Source organism: Pseudophryne corroboree, assembly GCF_028390025.1.
Source record: "Pseudophryne corroboree isolate aPseCor3 chromosome 8 unlocalized genomic scaffold, aPseCor3.hap2 SUPER_8_unloc_7, whole genome shotgun sequence".
Lineage (NCBI taxonomy): Eukaryota > Metazoa > Chordata > Amphibia > Anura > Myobatrachidae > Pseudophryne > Pseudophryne corroboree.
The window spans coordinates 516337-537922 of record NW_026967625.1 but is presented as its reverse complement, the minus strand read 5'-3'; the positions used below and the strand labels follow the sequence as shown (position 1 = coordinate 537922).

At 48.1% G+C, this 21586-nt stretch overlaps 1 protein-coding gene and 1 pseudogene across 1 annotated transcript; one reads left to right on the top strand and one right to left on the bottom strand.

Moving 5' to 3' along the window:
• The first annotated feature begins 1956 nt into the window (after positions 1-1956).
• On the top strand, positions 1957-3258 carry LOC134987325 (beta-1,4-galactosyltransferase galt-1-like). The gene has a single exon (XM_063950493.1). It carries the CDS (start codon positions 1957-1959, stop codon positions 3256-3258), a length of 1302 nt encoding a protein of 433 aa, XP_063806563.1.
• A 9071-nt stretch (positions 3259-12329) lies between these two features.
• On the bottom strand, positions 12330-12448 carry LOC134987327 (5S ribosomal RNA; annotated as a pseudogene).
• Positions 12449-21586: the final 9138 nt, after the last annotated feature.

The window sequence follows — 21586 nt, the reverse complement described above, 5'->3', positions numbered from 1 at the left end:
CTGATTAGAGAATGACAGGCGGTGTGCAATATCTGTGTACATGAATAACTGATTAGAGAATGACAGGCACTGTGCAATATCTGTGTACATGTATAACTGATTAGAGAATGACAGGCGGTGTGCAATATCTGTGTACATGAATAACTGATTAGAGAATGACAGGCAGTGTGCAATATCTGTGTACATGAATAACTGATTAGAGAATGACAGGCGGTTTGCAATATCTGTGTACATGAATAACTGATTAGAGAATAACAGGTGCTGGGCAATATCTGTGTACATGAATAACTGATTAGAGAATGACAGGCGGTGTGCAATATCTGTGTACATGAATAACTGATTAGAGAATAACAGGTGCTGGGCAATATCTGTGTACATGAATAACTGATTAGAGAATGACAGGCAGTGTACAATATCTGTGTACATGTATAACTGATTAGAGAATGACAGGTGGTGTACAATATCTGTGTACATGAATAACTGATTAGAGAATGACAGGCACTGTGCAATATCTGTGTACATGAATAACTGATTAGAGAATAACAGGTGCTGGGCAATATCTGTGTACATGAATAACTGATTAGAGAATGACAGGCAGTGTACAATATCTGTGTACATGTATAACTGATTAGAGAATGACAGGCGGTGTGCAATATCTGTGTACATGAATAACTGATTAGAGAATGACAGGCGGTGTGCAATATCTGTGTACATGAATAACTGATTAGAGAATAACAGGTGCTGGGCAATATCTGTGTACATGAATAACTGATTAGAGAATGACAGGCAGTGTACAATATCTGTGTACATGTATAACTGATTAGAGAATGACAGGTGGTGTACAATATCTGTGTACATGAATAACTGATTAGAGAATGACAGGCACTGTGCAATATCTGTGTACATGAATAACTGATTAGAGAATAACAGGTGCTGGGCAATATCTGTGTACATGAATAACTGATTAGAGAATGACAGGCAGTGTACAATATCTGTGTACATGTATAACTGATTAGAGAATGACAGGCGGTGTGCAATATCTGTGTACATGAATAACTGATTAGAGAATGACAGGCGGTGTGCAATATCTGTGTACATGTATAACTGATTAGAGAATGACCTTTTGCTGCAGCACAGATGCGGGGAGGAAGACAGGAGACTGGAGCAGACACAGTGCTGGAGCCGGGGTATGGCTTCCGGCCATTGCTACCCATAATTCCACAGTGGCCGGCCCCTTGTGTCCTGTCTCCACAACATTAGCTAATGAGCAGTGGGGAATCCGGGAGGTTTATGTAGCTTCCCAGGACAGCGGGAGACTCTGTATACAACTGGGAGTCTCCCGCAGAATGCGGGAGGGTAGGCAAGTATGGAAAACACCCACCATGCATGGTATACTGAATGCAAAAATAGATACGTTAGATGGTAAGCGCTTGGGACACTGGGACCTTATAGCTCTCATCAATCAGGGCAAATCTGTTGTCGGCACACTGTAATAATTCACTAAGGGGTTTATTTACTAAGCCTTGGATGTAGATAAAGTTGCTGGAGATAAAGTACCAGCCAATCAGCTCCTAACTGTCATTATTCACACAGCCTGTGGCATAGCAGTTAGGAGCTGATTGGCTGGTACTTTATCTCCAGCAACTTTATCTCCATCCAAGGCTTAGTAAATAGACCCCTAAAAGCCTTATGAGGCTGTATGAGGGGGCACAAATCTGGCAGACCAGTCAGCCCCCCCCCCCCCCCCCCCCCCCCTTCCACTATCTGTTACCATCTTATTCATGGATGGCTCTTATGTGTCTGCTGGTAACAGTAGTATATGGCGCCACCTACTGGCTGAGCATAAAATAGGCATGGAAAGCTGAGTCCTAATTCTCTGCCCGTTATATACATTTATCACTTTGCGTCTCACGTGTTTTCCTGTGTTTCTCCCTTAGTTACCCATTTCCTGATACAATGGCCGGAATCACAAGGAAGAACCTAATGTATGTGTCTGTCTTACTGACTGCCGCCTTTCTACTGGGATATTTTACTAACCCTTTCAATACTTCGTTGGATCACTGGAGACCTCCGTGTACCTGCTGTGATCGTAGACTGACCACTGATACTATTACCCCACTGCGAGACAACCGGACATTTATCATAGCTCCATATTTCGAACACAGAATTCAAGATAAACGCGCAGTGCGTATCCTCAGCATTATTCACCATAAAGAGGTAAAGGAGCTATACTGCTGGTTTTGTTGTACCGTAAACAAATATGTTATGGTCTCCCAGGCCCAGATAGACATACTACGTCATCGGTTCGGCTTTCCCTATGGCGCAACGAACCTGGTCTGTATGGAACCACCAGGCTGCTATGCCAAGTACCTATCTGTCCATACATCTCCTACAGGAAACATGACGCAATTACCCCTGTTCCAAATACAAAATCAGGACATGAGACCATTTTCCGCCAACTTCACGGTCTGCATTTCCACCATGTTTGGGAATTACAGTAACGTCTTACAGTTCATACAGACCATGGAGATGTACCGGATACTGGGGGCTCAACGGGTCATGATCTACCTTAATAACTGCAGCCCACAGGTGGGAAAAGTCATTCAGTACTACATTGCAGAAGGTATTGTAGAGGTGATACCATGGCCAATTCAGCAGTACCTGAGAACGTCTCGAAAATGGAACTATTTTATGGATGCCAAGGATATTGGGTATTATGGTCAAGTGACAGCACTCAATGACTGTATCTATCGGAACATGTACCGGAGTAAGTTTGTTCTGCTTAATGATATTGACGAAATAATTCTGCCAATCAAATACCAGACATGGGACAGCCTGATGGAAAGTCTCCAGCAACAGAACCCGGGAGTTGGGGTTTTTCTCTTTCTAAATCATGTGTTCCCTCAAACCGTCACCACTGATGGAAACTTCTCCAACATTTCATCTTGGAAGAGTTTGCCGGGGACCAATATACTGCAGCATGTTCACCGCGAGCCACGTAGACCGGGCTATTTATATAACGAAAAAATGATTGTGGATCCTAGGAAGGTATATCAGACATCTGTACACAATGTTCTAAATTCTACTGGGGGTTCAAAAGTAGTCCCTGCAAAGACAGCCCTGCTTTACCATTGCAGAGACCCTCGTCAGAACTTATCTGACACATCTTTAATTGAAGATAAAACTATTTGGAGATATAATGCTTCATTGATCAGAAACATTAATAAGGCGCTGAGCCAAGTAGACTTACAGTCATAAAACACCAAGGAAAGGGTCGTTCTAGTCTATGGCCATACTCTTATGCCCATGTCACCACCGCTGCCTAATACTCTGCTGCTCCAATTGTCACCATTAGTTTACAGTCATCCGCTCATCAACACCGGCACTCCACTCTGACCTATTTTCATAGACAAACTCAAGGGGCCTTTCTAGTCGCCCAGAAAACCCCATCTTCTGGCATCAGCTCAAATCCTGACTGCAATAGTGGTGATATGTAAAACGATTGTACTATAATTGCAGCCAGAACATGCAATATAAGAGACAGAATGACGCTTCTACATATGCCTAGTGGCAGCATCCTCTTTTACCATATCTGCTGCTCAATCAGCGCACTGGAACAGAGAGTAGCTGCCAGCAAGAAGAGACAGGCCTCTTACCCTGAGGTGGAAGAATGTGTGGTTGGAGAACTCAGGGCCTAATTCAGACCTGGATGCTGCTACAACGGTGGTCGCAGGCTGAAGCACGGTGAGGTGTGGGCACACGCAGCAGCCACACTGTGCGTGCGCATACAGGGGGTAATTCAGAGTTGATTGCAGCAGCAAGTTTGTTAGCAGTTGGGCAAAACCATGTGCACTGCTGGTGGGGCAGATATAACATGTGCAGAGAGAGTTAGATTTGGGTGGGTTATATTGTTTCTGTGCAGGGTAAATACTGGCTGCTTTATTTTCACACTGCAATTTAGATTTCAGTTTGAACACACCCCACCCAAATCTAACTCTCCCTGCACATGTTACATCGGCCCCCCCGTGCAGTGCACATGGGCCCTCATTACAAGTTGATCGCTAACTGCCGTTGTTCACTGCGTAGCAATCAGTGAAAAAAACGGCTAATCGGCGCATGCGTATGCACCGCAATGCGCACGTGCGTCGTACGGGTACGAAGTCCTTTGTGGTTTTGCACAGGTTCTAGTGACGATACCAATCGCACAGCCGAACGCTAGGAGATTGAAAGGAAGTGGGAGTTTCTGGGTGGCAACTGACCATTTTCTGGGAGTGTTTGGAAAAACGCAGGCGTGGCCGGGCGTTTGCTGGGCGGGTATTTAACATCATTACCGTGAGACACAGAAAAAGGAAAGAAGACTCTTTTGTGGGTGCACTTTTGATTTAGAAAAATATTACTAGAAATATTTTAAATAAGAACGAAAAAATTTATTACAATGTATTAAATTTTTATTGATATCGCAAATAAAAATTAATTGGCAGTAATTTGATGAATAAATAATAGTAACAATAATAATTGGATAACAAGTGTGTACTGTCTGGGTTAAATCTCAATTATATTAGGCGTTATCCTTGATAATAAGAGAACAATAAATTCACGGATTAGTCTCAACCATGTGCCTGTACAGAAACTAGAGATGAGCGCCTGAAATTTTTCGGGTTTTGTGTTTTGGTTTTGGGTTCGGTTCCGCGGCCGTGTTTTGGGTTCGAACGCGTTTTGGCAAAACCTCACCGAATTTTTTTTGTCGGATTCGGGTGTGTTTTGGATTCGGGTGTTTTTTTCAAAAAACACTAAAAAACAGCTTAAATCATAGAATTTGGGGGTCATTTTGATCCCAAAGTATTATTAACCTCAAAAACCATAATTTACACTCATTTTCAGTCTATTCTGAATACCTCACACCTCACAATATTATTTTTAGTCCTAAAATTTGCACCGAGGTCGCTGTGTGAGTAAGATAAGCGACCCTAGTGGCCGACACAAACACCGGGCCCATCTAGGAGTGGCACTGCAGTGTCACGCAGGATGTCCCTTCCAAAAAACCCTCCCCAAACAGCACATGACGCAAAGAAAAAAAGAGGCGCAATGAGGTAGCTGTGTGAGTAAGATTAGCGACCCTAGTGGCCGACACAAACACCGGGCCCATCTAGGAGTGGCACTGCAGTGTCACGCAGGATGGCCCTTCCAAAAAACCCTCCCCAAACAGCACATGACGCAAAGAAAAAAAGAGGCGCAATGAGGTAGCTGTGTGAGTAAGATTAGCGACCCTAGTGACCGACACAAACACCGGGCCCATCTAGGAGTGGCACTGCAGTGTCACGCAGGATGTCCCTTCCAAAAAACCCTCCCCAAACAGCACATGACGCAAAGAAAAAAAGAGGCGCAATGAGGTAGCTGTGTGAGTAAGATTAGCGACCCTAGTGGCCGACACAAACACCGGGCCCATCTAGGAGTGGCACTGCAGTGTCACGCAGGATGGCCCTTCCAAAAAACCCTCCCCAAACAGCACATGACGCAAAGAAAAAAAGAGGCGCAATGAGGTAGCTGTGTGAGTAAGATTAGCGACCCTAGTGACCGACACAAACACCGGGCCCATCTAGGAGTGGCACTGCAGTGTCACGCAGGATGTCCCTTCCAAAAAACCCTCCCCAAACAGCACATGACGCAAAGAAAAAAAGAGGCGCAATGAGGTAGCTGACTGTGTGAGTAAGATTAGCGACCCTAGTGGCCGACACAAACACCGGGCCCATCTAGGAGTGGCACTGCAGTGTCACGCAGGATGTCCCTTCCAAAAAACCCTCCCCAATCAGCACATGATGCAAAGAAAAAGAAAAGAAAAAAGAGGTGCAAGATGGAATTGTCCTTGGGCCCTCCCACCCACCCTTATGTTGTATAAACAAAACAGGACATGCACACTTTAACCAACCCATCATTTCAGTGACAGGGTCTGCCACAAGACTGTGACTGATATGACGGGTTGGTTTGGACCCCCCCCAAAAAAGAAGCAATTAATCTCTCCTTGCACAAACTGGCTCTACAGAGGCAAGATGTCCACCTCATCTTCACCCTCCGATATATCACCGTGTACATCCCCCTCCTCACAGATTATCAATTCGTCCCCACTGGAATCCACCATCTCAGCTCCCTGTGTACTTTGTGGAGGCAATTGCTGCTGGTCAATGTCTCCGCGGAGGAATTGATTATAATTCATTTTAATGAACATCATCTTCTCCACATTTTCTGGATGTAACCTCGTACGCCGATTGCTGACAAGGTGAGCGGCGGCACTAAACACTCTTTCGGAGTACACACTTGTGGGAGGGCAACTTAGGTAGAATAAAGCCAGTTTGTGCAAGGGCCTCCAAATTGCCTCTTTTTCCTGCCAGTATAAGTACGGACTGTGTGACGTGCCTACTTGGATGCGGTCACTCATATAATCCTCCACCATTCTATCAATGTTGAGAGAATCATATGCAGTGACAGTAGACGACATGTCCGTAATCGTTGTCAGGTCCTTCAGTCCGGACCAGATGTCAGCATCAGCAGTCGCTCCAGACTGCCCTGCATCACCGCCAGCGGGTGGGCTCGGAATTCTGAGCCTTTTCCTCGCACCCCCAGTTGCGGGAGAATGTGAAGGAGGAGATGTTGACAGGTCGCGTTCCGCTTGACTTGACAATTTTGTCACCAGCAGGTCTTTCAACCCCAGCAGACTTGTGTCTGCCGGAAAGAGAGATCCAAGGTAGGCTTTAAATCTAGGATCGAGCACGGTGGCCAAAATGTAGTGCTCTGATTTCAACAGATTGACCACCCGTGAATCCTTGTTAAGCGAATTAAGGGCTGCATCCACAAGTCCCACATGCCTAGCGGAATCGCTCCCTTTTAGCTCTTCTTCAATGCCTCCAGCTTCTTCTGCAAAAGCCTGATGAGGGGAATGACCTGACTCAGGCTGGCAGTGTCTGAACTGACTTCACGTGTGGCAAGTTCAAAGGGCATCAGAACCTTGCACAACGTTGAAATCATTCTCCACTGCACTTGAGACAGGTGCATTCCACCTCCTATATCGTGCTCAATTGTATAGGCTTGAATGGCCTTTTGCTGCTCCTCCAACCTCTGAAGCATATAGAGGGTTGAATTCCACCTCGTTACCACTTCTTGCTTCAGATGATGGCAGGGCAGGTTCAGTAGTTTTTGGTGGTGCTCCAGTCTTCTGTACGTGGTGCCTGTACGCCGAAAGTGTCCCGCAATTTTTCTGGCCACCGACAGCATCTCTTGCACGCCCCTGTCGTTTTTTAAAAAATTCTGCACCACCAAATTCAAGGTATGTGCAAAACATGGGACGTGCTGGAATTTGCCCATATTTAATGCACACACAATATTGCTGGCGTTGTCCGATGCCACAAATCCACAGGAGAGTCCAATTGGGGTAAGCCATTCCGCGATGATCTTCCTCAGTTGCCGTAAGAGGTTTTCAGCTGTGTGCGTATTCTGGAAACCGGTGATACAAAGCGTAGCCTGCCTAGGAAAGAGTTGGCGTTTGCGAGATGCTGCTACTGGTGCCGCCGCTGCTGTTCTTGCGGCGGGAGTCCATACATCTACCCAGTGGGCTGTCACAGTCATATAGTCCTGACCCTGCCCTGCTCCACTTGTCCACATGTCCGTGGTTAAGTGGACATTGGGTACAACTGCATTTTTTAGGACACTGGTGAGTCTTTTTCTGACGTCCGTGTACATTCTCGGTATCGCCTGCCTAGAGAAGTGGAACCTAGATGGTATTTGGTAACGGGGGCACACTGCCTCAATAAATTGTCTAGTTCCCTGTGAACTAACGGCGGATACCGGACGCACGTCTAACACCAACATAGTTGTCAAGGCCTCAGTTATCCGCTTTGCAGTAGGATGACTGCTGTGATATTTCATCTTCCTCGCAAAGGACTGTTGAACAGTCAATTGCTTACTGGAAGTAGTACAAGTGGGCTTACGACTTCCCCTCTGGGATGACCATCGACTCCCAGCGGCAACAACAGCAGCGCCAGCAGCAGTAGGCGTTACACGCAAGGATGCATCGGAGGAATCCCAGGCAGGAGAGGACTCGTCAGAATTGCCAGTGACATGGCCTGCAGGACTATTGGCATTCCTGGGGAAGGAGGAAATTGACACTGAGGGAGTTGGTGGGGTGGTTTGCGTGAGCTTGGTTACAAGAGGAAGGGATTTACTGGTCAGTGGACTGCTTCCGCTGTCACCCAAAGTTTTTGAACTTGTCACTGACTTATTATGAATGCGCTGCAGGTGACGTATAAGGGAGGATGTTCCGAGGTGGTTAACGTCCTTACCCCTACTTATTACAGCTTGACAAAGGGAACACACGGCTTGACACCTGTTGTCCGCATTTCTGGTGAAATACCTCCACACCGAAGAGCTGATTTTTTTGGTATTTTCACCTGGCATGTCAACGGCCATATTCCTCCCACGGACAACAGGTGTCTCCCCGGGTGCCTGACTTAAACAAACCACCTCACCATCAGAATCCTCCTGGTCAATTTCCTCCCCAGCGCCAGCAACACCCATATCCTCCTCATCCTGGTGTACTTCAACACTGACATCTTCAATCTGACTATCAGGAATTGGACTGCGGGTGCTCCTTCCAGCACTTGCAGGGGGCGTGCAAATGGTGGAAGGCGCATGCTCTTCACGTCCAGTGTTGGGAAGGTCAGGCATCGCAACCGACACAATTGGACTCTCCTTGTGGATTTGGGATTTCGAAGAATGCACAGTTCTTTGCTGTGCTGCTTTTGCCAGCTTGAGTCTTTTCATTTTTCTAGCGAGAGGCTGAGTGCTTCCATCCTCATGTGAAGCTGAACCACTAGCCATGAACATAGGCCAGGGCCTCAGCCGTTCCTTGCCACTCCGTGTGGTAAATGGCATATTGGCAAGTTTACGCTTCTCCTCCGACAATTTTATTTTAGGTTTTGGAGTCCTTTTTTTTCTGATATTTGGTGTTTTGGATTTGACATGCTCTGTACTATGACATTGGGCATCGGCCTTGGCAGACGACGTTGCTGGCATTTCATCGTCTCGGCCATGACTAGTGGCAGCAGCTTCAGCACGAGGTGGAAGTGGATCTTGATCTTTCCCTAATTTTGGAACCTCAACATTTTTGTTCTCCATATTTTAATAGGCACAACTAAAAGGCACCTCAGGTAAACAATGGAGATGGATACTAGTATACAATTATGGACTGCCTGCCGACTGCAGACACAGAGGTAGCCACAGCCGTGAACTACCGTACTGTACTGTGTCTGCAGCTAATATAGACTGGTTGATAAAGAGAAGATGTCTATGTAACTATGTATGTATAAAGAAGACTGAAAAAAATCCACGGTTAGGTGGTATACAATTATGGACGGACTGCCTGCCGAGTGCAGACACAGAGGTAGCCACAGCCGTGAACTACCGTACTGTACTGTGTCTGCAGCTAATATAGACTGGTTGATAAAGAGAAGATGTCTATGTAACTATGTATGTATAAAGAAGAATGAAAAAAAACCACGGTTAGGTGGTATACAATTATGGACGGACTGCCTGCCGAGTGCAGACACAGAGGTAGCCACAGCCGTGAACTACCGTACTGTACTGTGTCTGCAGCTAATATAGACTGGTTGATAAAGAGAAGATGTCTATGTAACTATGTATGTATAAAGAAGAATGAAAAAAATCCACGGTTAGGTGTTATTACAATTATGGACGGACTGCCTGCCGAGTGCAGAGACACAGAGGTAGCCACAGCCGTGAACTACCGTACTGTGTCTGCTGCGACTGGATGATAAATGATATAAAAAATATATATATATCACTACTGCAGCCGGACAGGTATATATTATATATTATATAATGACGGACCTGCTGGACACTGTCTGTCAGCAGAATGAGTTTTATTTTTATAGAATAAAAAAAAAAAAACACACAAGTGAAGTCACACGACGAGTGTTTAACTTTTTCAGGCAATCACAATATAAGTATACTACTAACTATACTGGTGGTCAGTGTGGTCAGGTCACTGGTCAGTCACACTGGCAGTGGCACTCCTGCAGCAAAAGTGTGCACTGTTTAATTTTAATATAATATGTACTCCTGGCTCCTGCTATAACCTATAACTGGCACTGCAGTAGTGCTCCCCAGTCTCCCCCACAATTATAAGCTGTGTGAGCTGAGCAGTCAGACAGATATATAATATATATAGATGATGCAGCACACTGGCCTGAGCCTGAGCAGTGCACACAGATATGGTATGTGACTGACTGAGTCACTGTGTGTATCGCTTTTTTCAGGCAGAGAACGGATATATTAAATAAACTGCACTGTGTGTCTGGTGGTCACTCACTATATAATATATTATGTACTCCTGGCTCCTGCTATAACCTATAACTGGCACTGCAGTAGTGCTCCCCAGTCTCCCCCACAATTATAAGCTGTGTGAGCTGAGCAGTCAGACAGATATATATAATATTATATATAGATAATAGATGATGCAGCACACTGGCCTGAGCCTGAGCAGTGCACACAGATATGGTATGTGACTGACTGAGTCACTGTGTGTATCGCTTTTTTCAGGCAGAGAACGGATATATTAAATAAACTGCACTGTGTGTCTGGTGGTCACTCACTATATAATATATTATGTACTCCTGGCTCCTGCTATAACCTATAACTGGCACTGCAGTAGTGCTCCCCAGTCTCCCCCACAATTATAAGCTGTGTGAGCTGAGCAGTCAGACAGATATATATAATATTATATATAGATAATAGATGATGCAGCACACTGGCCTGAGCCTGAGCAGTGCACACAGATATGGTATGTGACTGACTGAGTCACTGTGTGTATCGCTTTTTTCAGGCAGAGAACGGATATATTAAATAAACTGCACTGTGTGTCTGGTGGTCACTCACTATATAATATATTATGTACTCCTGGCTCCTGCTATAACCTATAACTGGCACTGCAGTAGTGCTCCCCAGTCTCCCCCACAATTATAAGCTGTGTGAGCTGAGCAGTCAGACAGATATATATAATATTATATATAGATAATAGATGATGCAGCACACTGGCCTGAGCCTGAGCAGTGCACACAGATATGGTATGTGACTGACTGAGTCACTGTGTGTATCGCTTTTTTCAGGCAGAGAACGGATATATTAAATAAACTGCACTGTGTGTCTGGTGGTCACTCACTATATAATATATTATGTACTCCTGGCTCCTGCTATAACCTATAACTGGCACTGCAGTAGTGCTCCCCAGTCTCCCCCACAATTATAAGCTGTGTGAGCTGAGCAGTCAGACAGATATATATAATATTATATATAGATAATAGATGATGCAGCACACTGGCCTGAGCCTGAGCAGTGCACACAGATATGGTATGTGACTGAGTCACTGTGTGCTGTGTATCGCTTTTTTCAGGCAGAGAACGGATTATAAAGTAAACTGCACTGTCCTCACTAGTAAACTCTCTCCACTCAGTCTCTACACTTCTACAGTAACAGTACTCCTCCTAGTCAGCTCCAGTAAATCTCTCTCAGTCTCTTATAATCTAAATGGAGAGGACGCCAGCCACGTCCTCTCCCTATCAATCTCAATGCACGTGTGAAAATGGCGGCGACGCGCGGCTCCTTATATAGAATCCGAGTCTCGCGATAGAATCCGAGCCTCGCGAGAATCCGACAGCGTCATGATGACGTTCGGGCGCGCTCGGGTTAACCGAGCAAGGCGGGAAGATCCGAGTCGCTCGGACCCGTGAAAAAAAACATGAAGTTCTGGCGGGTTCGGATTCAGAGAAACCGAACCCGCTCATCTCTAACAGAAACTCGCACAAAGGGGGTAATTCCAAGTTGATCGCAGCAGGAATTTTGTTAGCAGTTGGGCAAAACCATGTGCACTGCAGGAAAGTCAGATATAACATGTGCAGAGAGAGTTAGATTTTGGTGGGGTGTGTTCAATCTGTAATCTAATTTGCAGTGTAAAAATAAAGCAGCCAGTATTTACCCTGCACAGAAACAAAATAACCCACCCAAATCTAACTCTCTCTGCACATGTTATATCTGCCTCCCCTGCAGTGCACATGGTTTTGCCCAACTGCTAACAAAATTCCTGCTGCGATCAACTTGGAATTACCCCCAAAATTTCTGAGCCTATGCATCCATTAAGAGTATGGGCTAATGAAAACACACAGTGATAGACATGCCACTTAAGCTATAAGAGAACAGATAGAGATTAGATAAGGAGGGTGAATCTGCTGTCAGTGTTAGACACTGAGCATGTGGATCCTTATTGTACTCTACTAAACTGGGTCTTCCACAGGAGTCTCCCACCCGAGTACTGACTCAGCCCAACACTGATTAGCTTCCAAGATCAGATGGATTCAGGCGTTTCCAGTGTGGTATGATAGTAGAGCGGGTGGTGAATGATCTTTGTTGCTTCGGAATCACTGATGAGAGTTCACAAATTGAACAGGATAAGGGTGTGAATGGTGACAGTGAGAGACCAAGGGAAAGTTCTTAGATGGATCTGCTGCCATGGATCTGATCATTACCGTGTCACTCGTCGCAGCAATCATCGCACGGAATAAGTAACTACAGGGCTGGTCTTGTTCTGCACAAAATGTGTTTGCTGCCGCGCGGCTGCACAGGCGTTTGCACTTCTGCAAAGTGAAAATACACTCCCCCGTGGGCGGCGACTATGCGTTTGCACGGCTGCTAAAAGTAGCTAGTGAGTGGACAACTCGGAATGAGGGCCATGGTTTTGCCCAACTGCTAACATATTTGCCTCTGCGATCAGATCTGAATTAGGCCCACAGTGACATGCGAAGGCATCTCACTTTTGTGATCGCCTTGCCTGATTGACAGGCAAAGGTGGTCGCGGGGCGTGTCGGCGGCGTTGCGGTTGTTTTCAGGGCGTGGCCTGGACAACGCAGGCGTTTCACATGCAGCCACTGCAGGCAAAAACATGGCAAGTAGCCGCCTGCCTTCACAGCTAGGCAGCGTAGGCAGAGAGCTACTTGGCAGGTGTCAAAAGCATGTCTGTGGGAAGGGGGGGGGCAGCACCTGGCATGCGGGGTGGACTAGCCCTGTGCTGGGCGTCTCCACGCATGTCAGAGATTTTGAACACAGATGTGTGTTTTTCGCACATCTACGATCAGGTCTGAATTGGGCCCTCAGTTCGCTGCTCCTCCTGTTTCTCTTATGTGTGCATATTTATAATGGGATGTTTAACCTTTTCAGCTCAGGCTGGCTGGTCCTACTGCTACATCTAGGGGTAAATATATGAAGCAGTGATAAGACTGGAGAAGTGAGCCAGTGGAGAAGTTGCCCACGGCAACCAATCAGCTGCTCTGTATAATTTTATAGTATGCAAATTATAAATGTTACTTCAAAGCTGATTGGTTGCCATGGGCAACTTCTCCACTGGCTCACTTCTCCACTCTTATCACTGCTTCATGCATTTACCCCCTAATGACTTACTGTGATCACTTACCTGTATGTTGTCACACAGTGGACTGGCAAAGCCCATTTCTGCACCAGGTGAAGCCACTTCCTTCCTGCCCCTACTACTATAATATCTAAGCCGATTCCAAGTCATAAATAGTTATTAATGTCTTTTAAAAATGGCGCCACCGGGACATCTTGCCTGGGATAAGCTGATCAGAGAGCAACCAATTCCAGAGCAGCATCCTGCAGGTAATTCAGATCTGATTTTTGCTGTGTGTTTTTGCACAGCGGGCAATCAGGTCATAACAGCGCATCTGTATGCCCTGCAATGCGCACGTGCGTCGGTCAGCAACAACAGGCACCGCTGGTCAGCGATGGGATGGTGCGAAAAATCCGATCACACGGGCATTTGCAAGGTGATTGACAGGAAGAGGCCATTTGTGGGTGGCAACTGAGCGTTTACTGGGAGTGTCCGGAAAAACGCTGGCGTGTCCAAGCGTTTTCAGGGAAGCTGTCTGATGTCAGCTCCGGCCCCGATCAGCCCGTTCTCATCGCACTGTAGGAGTAAGTCCAGGGCTGCGCATACACTGCACACAGTGGATTTTTGCAGCTCAGCTACACATGCGATCGCACACTTGCACAGCAAAAATACACTCTCCCTGTAGGCGGCGACTATCTGATCGCAGGACTGCAAAAAACGCAGACCAGCCATCATCTCTGAATTAGGCCCTATGTTCTGCACATGATTCCAGGATCCTATCACCAGCTTGGGCGCCCATTATAAGCTGCTTCCTGTTCACTGTCAGGGCCGGGGTCTCCCTGTCCGGGTCACGACAGTGCTGCAGTGGCAGACAGCTGGTTGTTGCGCTGTGTGTGGGGCTGCAGTAAGACTGACACAGGTTGTGGGTGTGGGCATTGGAGCTCAGTGAGCAGGCACTCAGCAGAGAAATGGAGCCTTCTCTTGTCTGTCTGCAGTTATGGGAGCCACCATGTTGGAGACCAGTGCATGCAGTGTAGCCAATAGCAGTGCTCCCTTAAGTTCTCAGCCAATCCCAATATGCTTTCTCTTTTAAAAAGGGTTGGATTTGGATCAAACACTGCCAGAGCTTTATGCTGCTCTTCATAGAAGGTGCTACTGCTCTGTGCTCCTGTGGGCGCCCTGGTTGCTCAATGCTTTGAGTCCCTGGAAGTCTCCTGCCTTGCTCATCTGCACGTTACTCTGCCTCTCTCCGCGCTCTGATCCAGAGTCCGGCAACGGCGCAGCTTCCTGTGGCTGCCAACTCACCAGGTGGAATCTGCGGGTAATCCGGAGCTGATGGTGGTTCCTTGGGATCTCTGCTCATTTGCCAAAAGTCCAGTGTCAAAAGTCTGAGTTCTTCAGTAACATCTTCCAAGAATTCAGTTTCAAAGTCTCAGTTCTTCATTCACATTTCCAAGAATCTAGTTTCCAAAGTCCGAGTTCTTCAGTCTCATTTTCCAAGTATCCAGTTCTCTCAATTATTGTCTTTGACCCGCAGCAACTCAGCCTCTAGTCTTTACAGTAATTGTCTCCAAGTCCCAGTCATCAAGTACCCGGTCTCCACAGTTATTGTCTCCAAGTCTCAGCCTTCAGCTAATCTGTCTTTACAGTTATAGTCCTCAAGTTACAGTTATCCAACTCTCAGTCTTCTCAGCTATTATCTCCAAGCCGCAGTAATCAAGTACCAGTGACTGCAGTTATTATATTCCTGCTCAGGGGTGTATCTAGGGGTCCAAGTGCCCATGGCAATGTAAGGGGCTGATGCCCCGCCCCCCATACACACATTTGAAATAAGGTGAGAGTATTGGAAATGGGGCATGGTCTTGTGGGTGAAGGGCATGGACACAATAGTACTTCCAAATCAAATTATGCCACACAGTAGTGTCCTTTTTTCACATTACACTGCACAGTAGTGTCTCATATTCACGTTACACCATTCCTCCCCTAACCCTATCTTACGCTTCCCAAAGCCTGACCCTAACCCCCCCAGCCTCTTCAGTGGTGCCTAACCCACCCTTCCTAATCTCCCTCCCTGCAGACTAACCCTAACTCTACCACCCTCGCAGCCTAACCCTAACCCTCCCACGTGGCTTGCCAGTGGAGACTTTGGCACCAGCTTGATCTGGATTTTAGCATTCTGCATCGCTATCTATGTTGAGATGCCAACATCAGCATTGCAAGCAGTTTTGGGATGCTGGGGTCAGCTTTCCGACCGCTGGGATGCCAAACGCCGGCATCTTGACTGCATCCCAAATGAAATGCTAATGAGATGCTATGAGATGAGCCTTAAATGGACCCAGCATTTAACCAAACACCATTAGTTGGATGGTAGAAGTGCTTCCTGTTAAAAGAAACATCAGGGTGCCATCACTTCCAAGATAAAATGATCAATTATACAATTAACTGATCTACATTTCCTTGAACATGGCATTGAAATAGGTAAGATATGTGTAATACCCTGGAACTGCAAGGGTAAACAGATACTGCAAGAGTTAACAGCTATGTATCTTTATCATGCATAGCAATGGCTATGTCCTGTGCACTAATTGGGGGAGGTTTGGAGCTCAGCCAGCTTTCACGTGCAGACCTCATGCAGGAGGGGGACAGGAAGTGAAAGCTGAGGAAAGAGCAGAAGCATGGAGTGTAAGCTAGGAGAATGTAGCCTCAGTGAGAGCTCCTCACAGAACATGTGGGGAGTGCTGCCAGACACAGCAAGGCACCTGACAGAGGGAGAGACAGGCAGTGTGAGAGCAGCAGTACCCAGAGTCCAGTGAGAGGATGATGCCCACCTTTAGGGGTGCCCTAGAAGAGTGTGCCAGGCATGAGTCTCAGGAGAGGACGTATCTGGGTGAGTGGTCGGAAGCCACGCGGCATGCTTAGAAGCCCCCCATTGACAAGAGTCCTTGCTATGGAAGAGAGAGACTGTAACCTGTTATGAGTAGCATTATTGGTCACAGAATGCCCTGGTGCGTACTACTGTTCACCATATTTATGCCGCTGCAATTAAGTGATGTGCAGGAGGAGGTGCCCTGATGTGTGATCGAATGTAACCATTATGCTTTGTGCTGGAGGAGAGTGTTCAGATGTTATCCCTGCTATATCCCTGCTTTTATGTTTAATAAACTGTTTATTCTGTTTTATGAGATAGCTTGGCGCCCAATTCTTTCTGCGCTGCACCGACACCTGTAGTCCACTCCCACAATGCAACTGCAATTAAACACCTGATTATTCCTGTGCCTTACCCATGACCAGCTGGAGGAGAGTAAGTGTGATGCACTATACACAGTGACTGCAGTTTTGCATACCTAGTATTAGCAGGGTTTTACATATGTATTTTCTTTATTGCACTTAACAAGTTAAAGTTTTCGCTTACTTACTACTTACTTACATCTAACATGCATGAAAATCGTGTAGTTTTCCAGGTACTACAGTCCCTTCTCCCAAACACTGACACTTTATTATTATCTTCAACAACAAATAGATCTATAGCCCTGTGCTATGTAACAATTGCTGTGTACCTGGTGAGAGTCTGTTACTGCCGGCGTGGCGCCAGTGTCCTTCAGCACCACACTGCACTAGTGATCAGACTAGTGTCCGGCAGCACCACACTGCACTAGTGATCATACTAGTGTCCGGCAGCACCACACTGCACTAGTGATCATACTAGTGTCCGGCAGCACCACACTGCACTAGTGTTCATACTAGTGTCCTTCAGCTCACACTGCACTAGTGATCAGACTAGTGTCCGGCAGCACCGCACTGCACTAGTGATCATACTAGTGTCCGGCAGCACCACACTGCACTAGTGATCAGACTAGTGTCCGGCAGCACCGCACTGCACTAGTGATCATACTAGTGTCCGGCAGCACCACACTGCACTAGTGATCAGACTAGTGTCCGGCAGCACCGCACTGCACTAGTGATCATACTAGTGTCCGGCAGCACCGCACTGCACTAGTGATCATACTAGTGTCCAGCAGCACCGCACTGCACTAGTGATCATACTAGTGTCCGGCAGCACCACACTGCACTAGTGATCAGACTAGTGTCCGGCAGCACCGCACTGCACTAGTGATCATACTAGTATCCAGCAGCACCGCACTGCACTGCACTAGTGATCATACTAGTGTCCAGCAGCACCGCACTAGTGATCATACTAGTGTCCGGCAGCACCGCACTGCACTAGTGATCATACTAGTGTCCGGCAGCACCGCACTGCACTAGTGATCAGACTAGTGTCCGGCAGCACCGCACTGCACTAGTGATCAGACTAGTGTCCGGCAGCACCGCAGTGCACTAGTGATCAGACTAGTGTCCGGCAGCACCGCACTGCACTAGTGATAGTACTAGTGTCCGGCAGCACCGCACTGCACTAGTGATAGTACTAGTGTCCGGCAGCACGGCACTGCACTAGTGATCGTACTAGTGTCCGGCAGCACCGCACTGCACTAGTGATCATACTAGTGTCCGGCAGCACCGCACTGCACTAGTGATCATACTAGTGTCCTTCAGCACCACACTGCACTAGTGATCAGACTAGTGTCCGGCAGCACCGCACTGCACTAGTGTTCAGACTAGTGTCCGGCAGCACCGCACTGCACTAGTGATCGTACTAGTGTCCGGTAGCACCGCACTGCACTAGTGATCATAATAGTGTCCGGCAGCACCGCACTGCACTAGTGATCATACTAGTGTCCTTCAGCACCACACTGCACTAGTGATCAGACTAGTGTCCGGCAGCACCGCACTGCACTAGTGATCAGATTAGTGTCCGGCAGCACCGCATTGCACTAGTGATCGTACTAGTGTCCGGCAGCACCGCACTGCACTAGTGATCAGATTAGTGTCCGGCAGCACCGCACTGCACTAGTGATCATACTAGTGTCCTTCAGCACCACACTGCACTAGTGATCATACTAGATTCCGGCAGCACCGCACTGCACTAGTGATCAGACTAGTGTCCGTCAGCACCGCACTGCACTAGTGATCAGACTAGTGTCCGGCAGCACCACACTGCACTAGTGATCAGACTAGTGTCCAGCAGCACCGCACTGCACTAGTGATCAGACTAGTGTCCGGCAGCACCGCACTGCACTAGTGATCATACTAGTGTCCGGCAGCACCACGCTGCACTAGTGATCATACTAGTGTCCGGCAGCACCGCACTGCACTAGTGATCATACTAGTGTCCGGCAGCACCGCACTGCACTAGTGATCAGACTAGTGTCCAGCAGCACCGCACTGCACTAGTGATCATACTAGTGTCCGGCAGCACCACACTGCACTAGTGATCAGACTAGTGTCCGGCAGCACCGCACTGCACTAGTGATCAGACTAGTGTCCGGCAGCACTGCACTCATGATCATACTAGATTCCGGCAGCACCGCACTGCACTAGTGATCAGACTAGTGTCCAGCAGCACCTCTCTGCACTAGTGATCAGACTAGTGTCCGGCAGCACCGCACTGCACTAGTGATGAGACTAGTGTCCGGCAGCACCGCACTGCACTAGTGATCAGACTAGTGTCCGGCAGCACCGCACTGCACTAGTGATCATACTAGTGTCCTTCAGCACCACACTGCACTAGTGATCAGACTAGTGTCCGGCAGCACCGCACTGCACTAGTGATCAGACTAGTGTCCGTCAGCACTGCACTGCACTAGTGATCAGACTAGTGTCCGGCAGCACCGCACTAGTGATCATACTAGATTCCGGCAGCACCACACTGCACTAGTGATCAGACTAGTGTCCAGCAGCACCTCTCTGCACTAGTGATCAGACTAGTGTCCGGCAGCACCGCACTGCACTAGTGATGAGACTAGTGTCCAGCAGCACCGCACTGCACTAGTGATCATACTAGATTCCGGCAGCACCGCACTGCACTAGTGATCAGACTAGTGTCCGGCAGCACTGCACTAGTGATCATACTAGATTCCGGCAGCACCGCACTGCACTAGTGATCAGACTAGTGTCCGGCAGCACCGCACTGCACTAGTGATCAGACTAGTGTCCAGCAGCACCTCTCTGCACTAGTGATCAGACTAGTGTCCGGCAGCACCGCACTGCACTAGTGATGAGACTAGTGTCCAGCAGCACCGCACTGCACTAGTGATCATACTAGATTCCGGCAGCACCGCACTGCACTAGTGATCAGACTAGTGTCCGGCAGCACTGCACTAGTGATCATACTAGATTCTGGCAGCACCGCACTGCACTAGTGATCAGACTAGTGTCCGGCAGCACTGCACTAGTGATCATACTAGATTCCGGCAGCACCGCACTGCACTAGTGATCAGACTAGTGTCCGGCAGCACTGCACTAGTGATCATACTAGATTCTGGCAGCACCGCACTGCACTAGTGATCATACTAGATTCCGGCAGCACCGCACTGCACTAGTGATCAGACTAGTGTCCGGCAGCACTGCACTAGTGATCATACTAGATTCTGGCAGCACCGCACTGCACTAGTGATCAGACTAGTGTCCGGCAGCACCGCACTGCACTAGTGATCAGACTAGTGTCCGGCAGCACCGCACTGCACTAGTGATCAGACTAGTGTCCGGCAGCACTGCACTAGTGATCATACTAGATTCCGGCAGCACCGCACTGCACTAGTGATCAGACTAGTGTCCGGCAGCACTGCACTAGTGATCATACTAGATTCTGGCAGCACCGCACTGCACTAGTGATCATACTAGATTCCGGCAGCACCGCACTGCACTAGTGATCAGACTAGTGTCCGGCAGCACTGCACTAGTGATCATACTAGATTCTGGCAGCACCGCACTGCACTAGTGATCAGACTAGTGTCCGGCAGCACCGCACTGCACTAGTGATCAGACTAGTGTCCGGCAGCACCGCACTGCACTAGTGATCAGACTAGTGTCCGGCAGCACCGCACTGCACTAGTGATCAGACTAGTGTCCAGCAGCACCGCACTGCACTAGTGATCATACTAGATTCCGGCAGCACCGCACTGCACTAGTGATCAGACTAGTGTCCGGCAGCACCGCACTGCACTAGTGATCAGACTAGTGTCCAGCAGCACCGCACTGCACTAGTGATCATACTAGATTCCGGCAGCACCGCACTGCACTAGTGATCAGACTAGTGTCCAGCAGCACCGCACTGCACTAGTGATCATACTAGATTCCGGCAGCACCGCACTGCACTAGTGATCAGACTAGTGTCCAGCAGCACCTCTCTGCACTAGTGATCAGACTAGTGTCCGGCAGCACCGCACTGCACTAGTGATGAGACTAGTGTCCAGCAGCACCGCACTGCACTAGTGATCATACTAGATTCCGGCAGCACCGCACTGCACTAGTGATCAGACTAGTGTCCGGCAGCACTGCACTAGTGATCATACTAGATTCCGGCAGCACCGCACTGCACTAGTGATCAGACTAGTGTCCGGCAGCACCGCACTGCACTAGTGATCAGACTAGTGTCCAGCAGCACCTCTCTGCACTAGTGATCAGACTAGTGTCCGGCAGCACCGCACTGCACTAGTGATGAGACTAGTGTCCAGCAGCACCGCACTGCACTAGTGATCATACTAGATTCCGGCAGCACCGCACTGCACTAGTGATCAGACTAGTGTCCGGCAGCACTGCACTAGTGATCATACTAGATTCTGGCAGCACCGCACTGCACTAGTGATCAGACTAGTGTCCGGCAGCACTGCACTAGTGATCATACTAGATTCCGGCAGCACCGCACTGCACTAGTGATCAGACTAGTGTCCGGCAGCACTGCACTAGTGATCATACTAGATTCTGGCAGCACCGCACTGCACTAGTGATCATACTAGATTCCGGCAGCACCGCACTGCACTAGTGATCAGACTAGTGTCCGGCAGCACTGCACTAGTGATCATACTAGATTCTGGCAGCACCGCACTGCACTAGTGATCAGACTAGTGTCCGGCAGCACCGCACTGCACTAGTGATCAGACTAGTGTCCGGCAGCACCGCACTGCACTAGTGATCAGACTAGTGTCCGGCAGCACCGCACTGCACTAGTGATCAGACTAGTGTCCAGCAGCACCGCACTGCACTAGTGATCATACTAGATTCCGGCAG

What these genes read in the sequence shown, in the direction of transcription:
- LOC134987325 (XM_063950493.1), top strand. Translation starts at nt 1,957, where the DNA reads ATGGCCGGAATCACAAGGAAGAACCTAATGTATGTGTCTGTCTTACTG.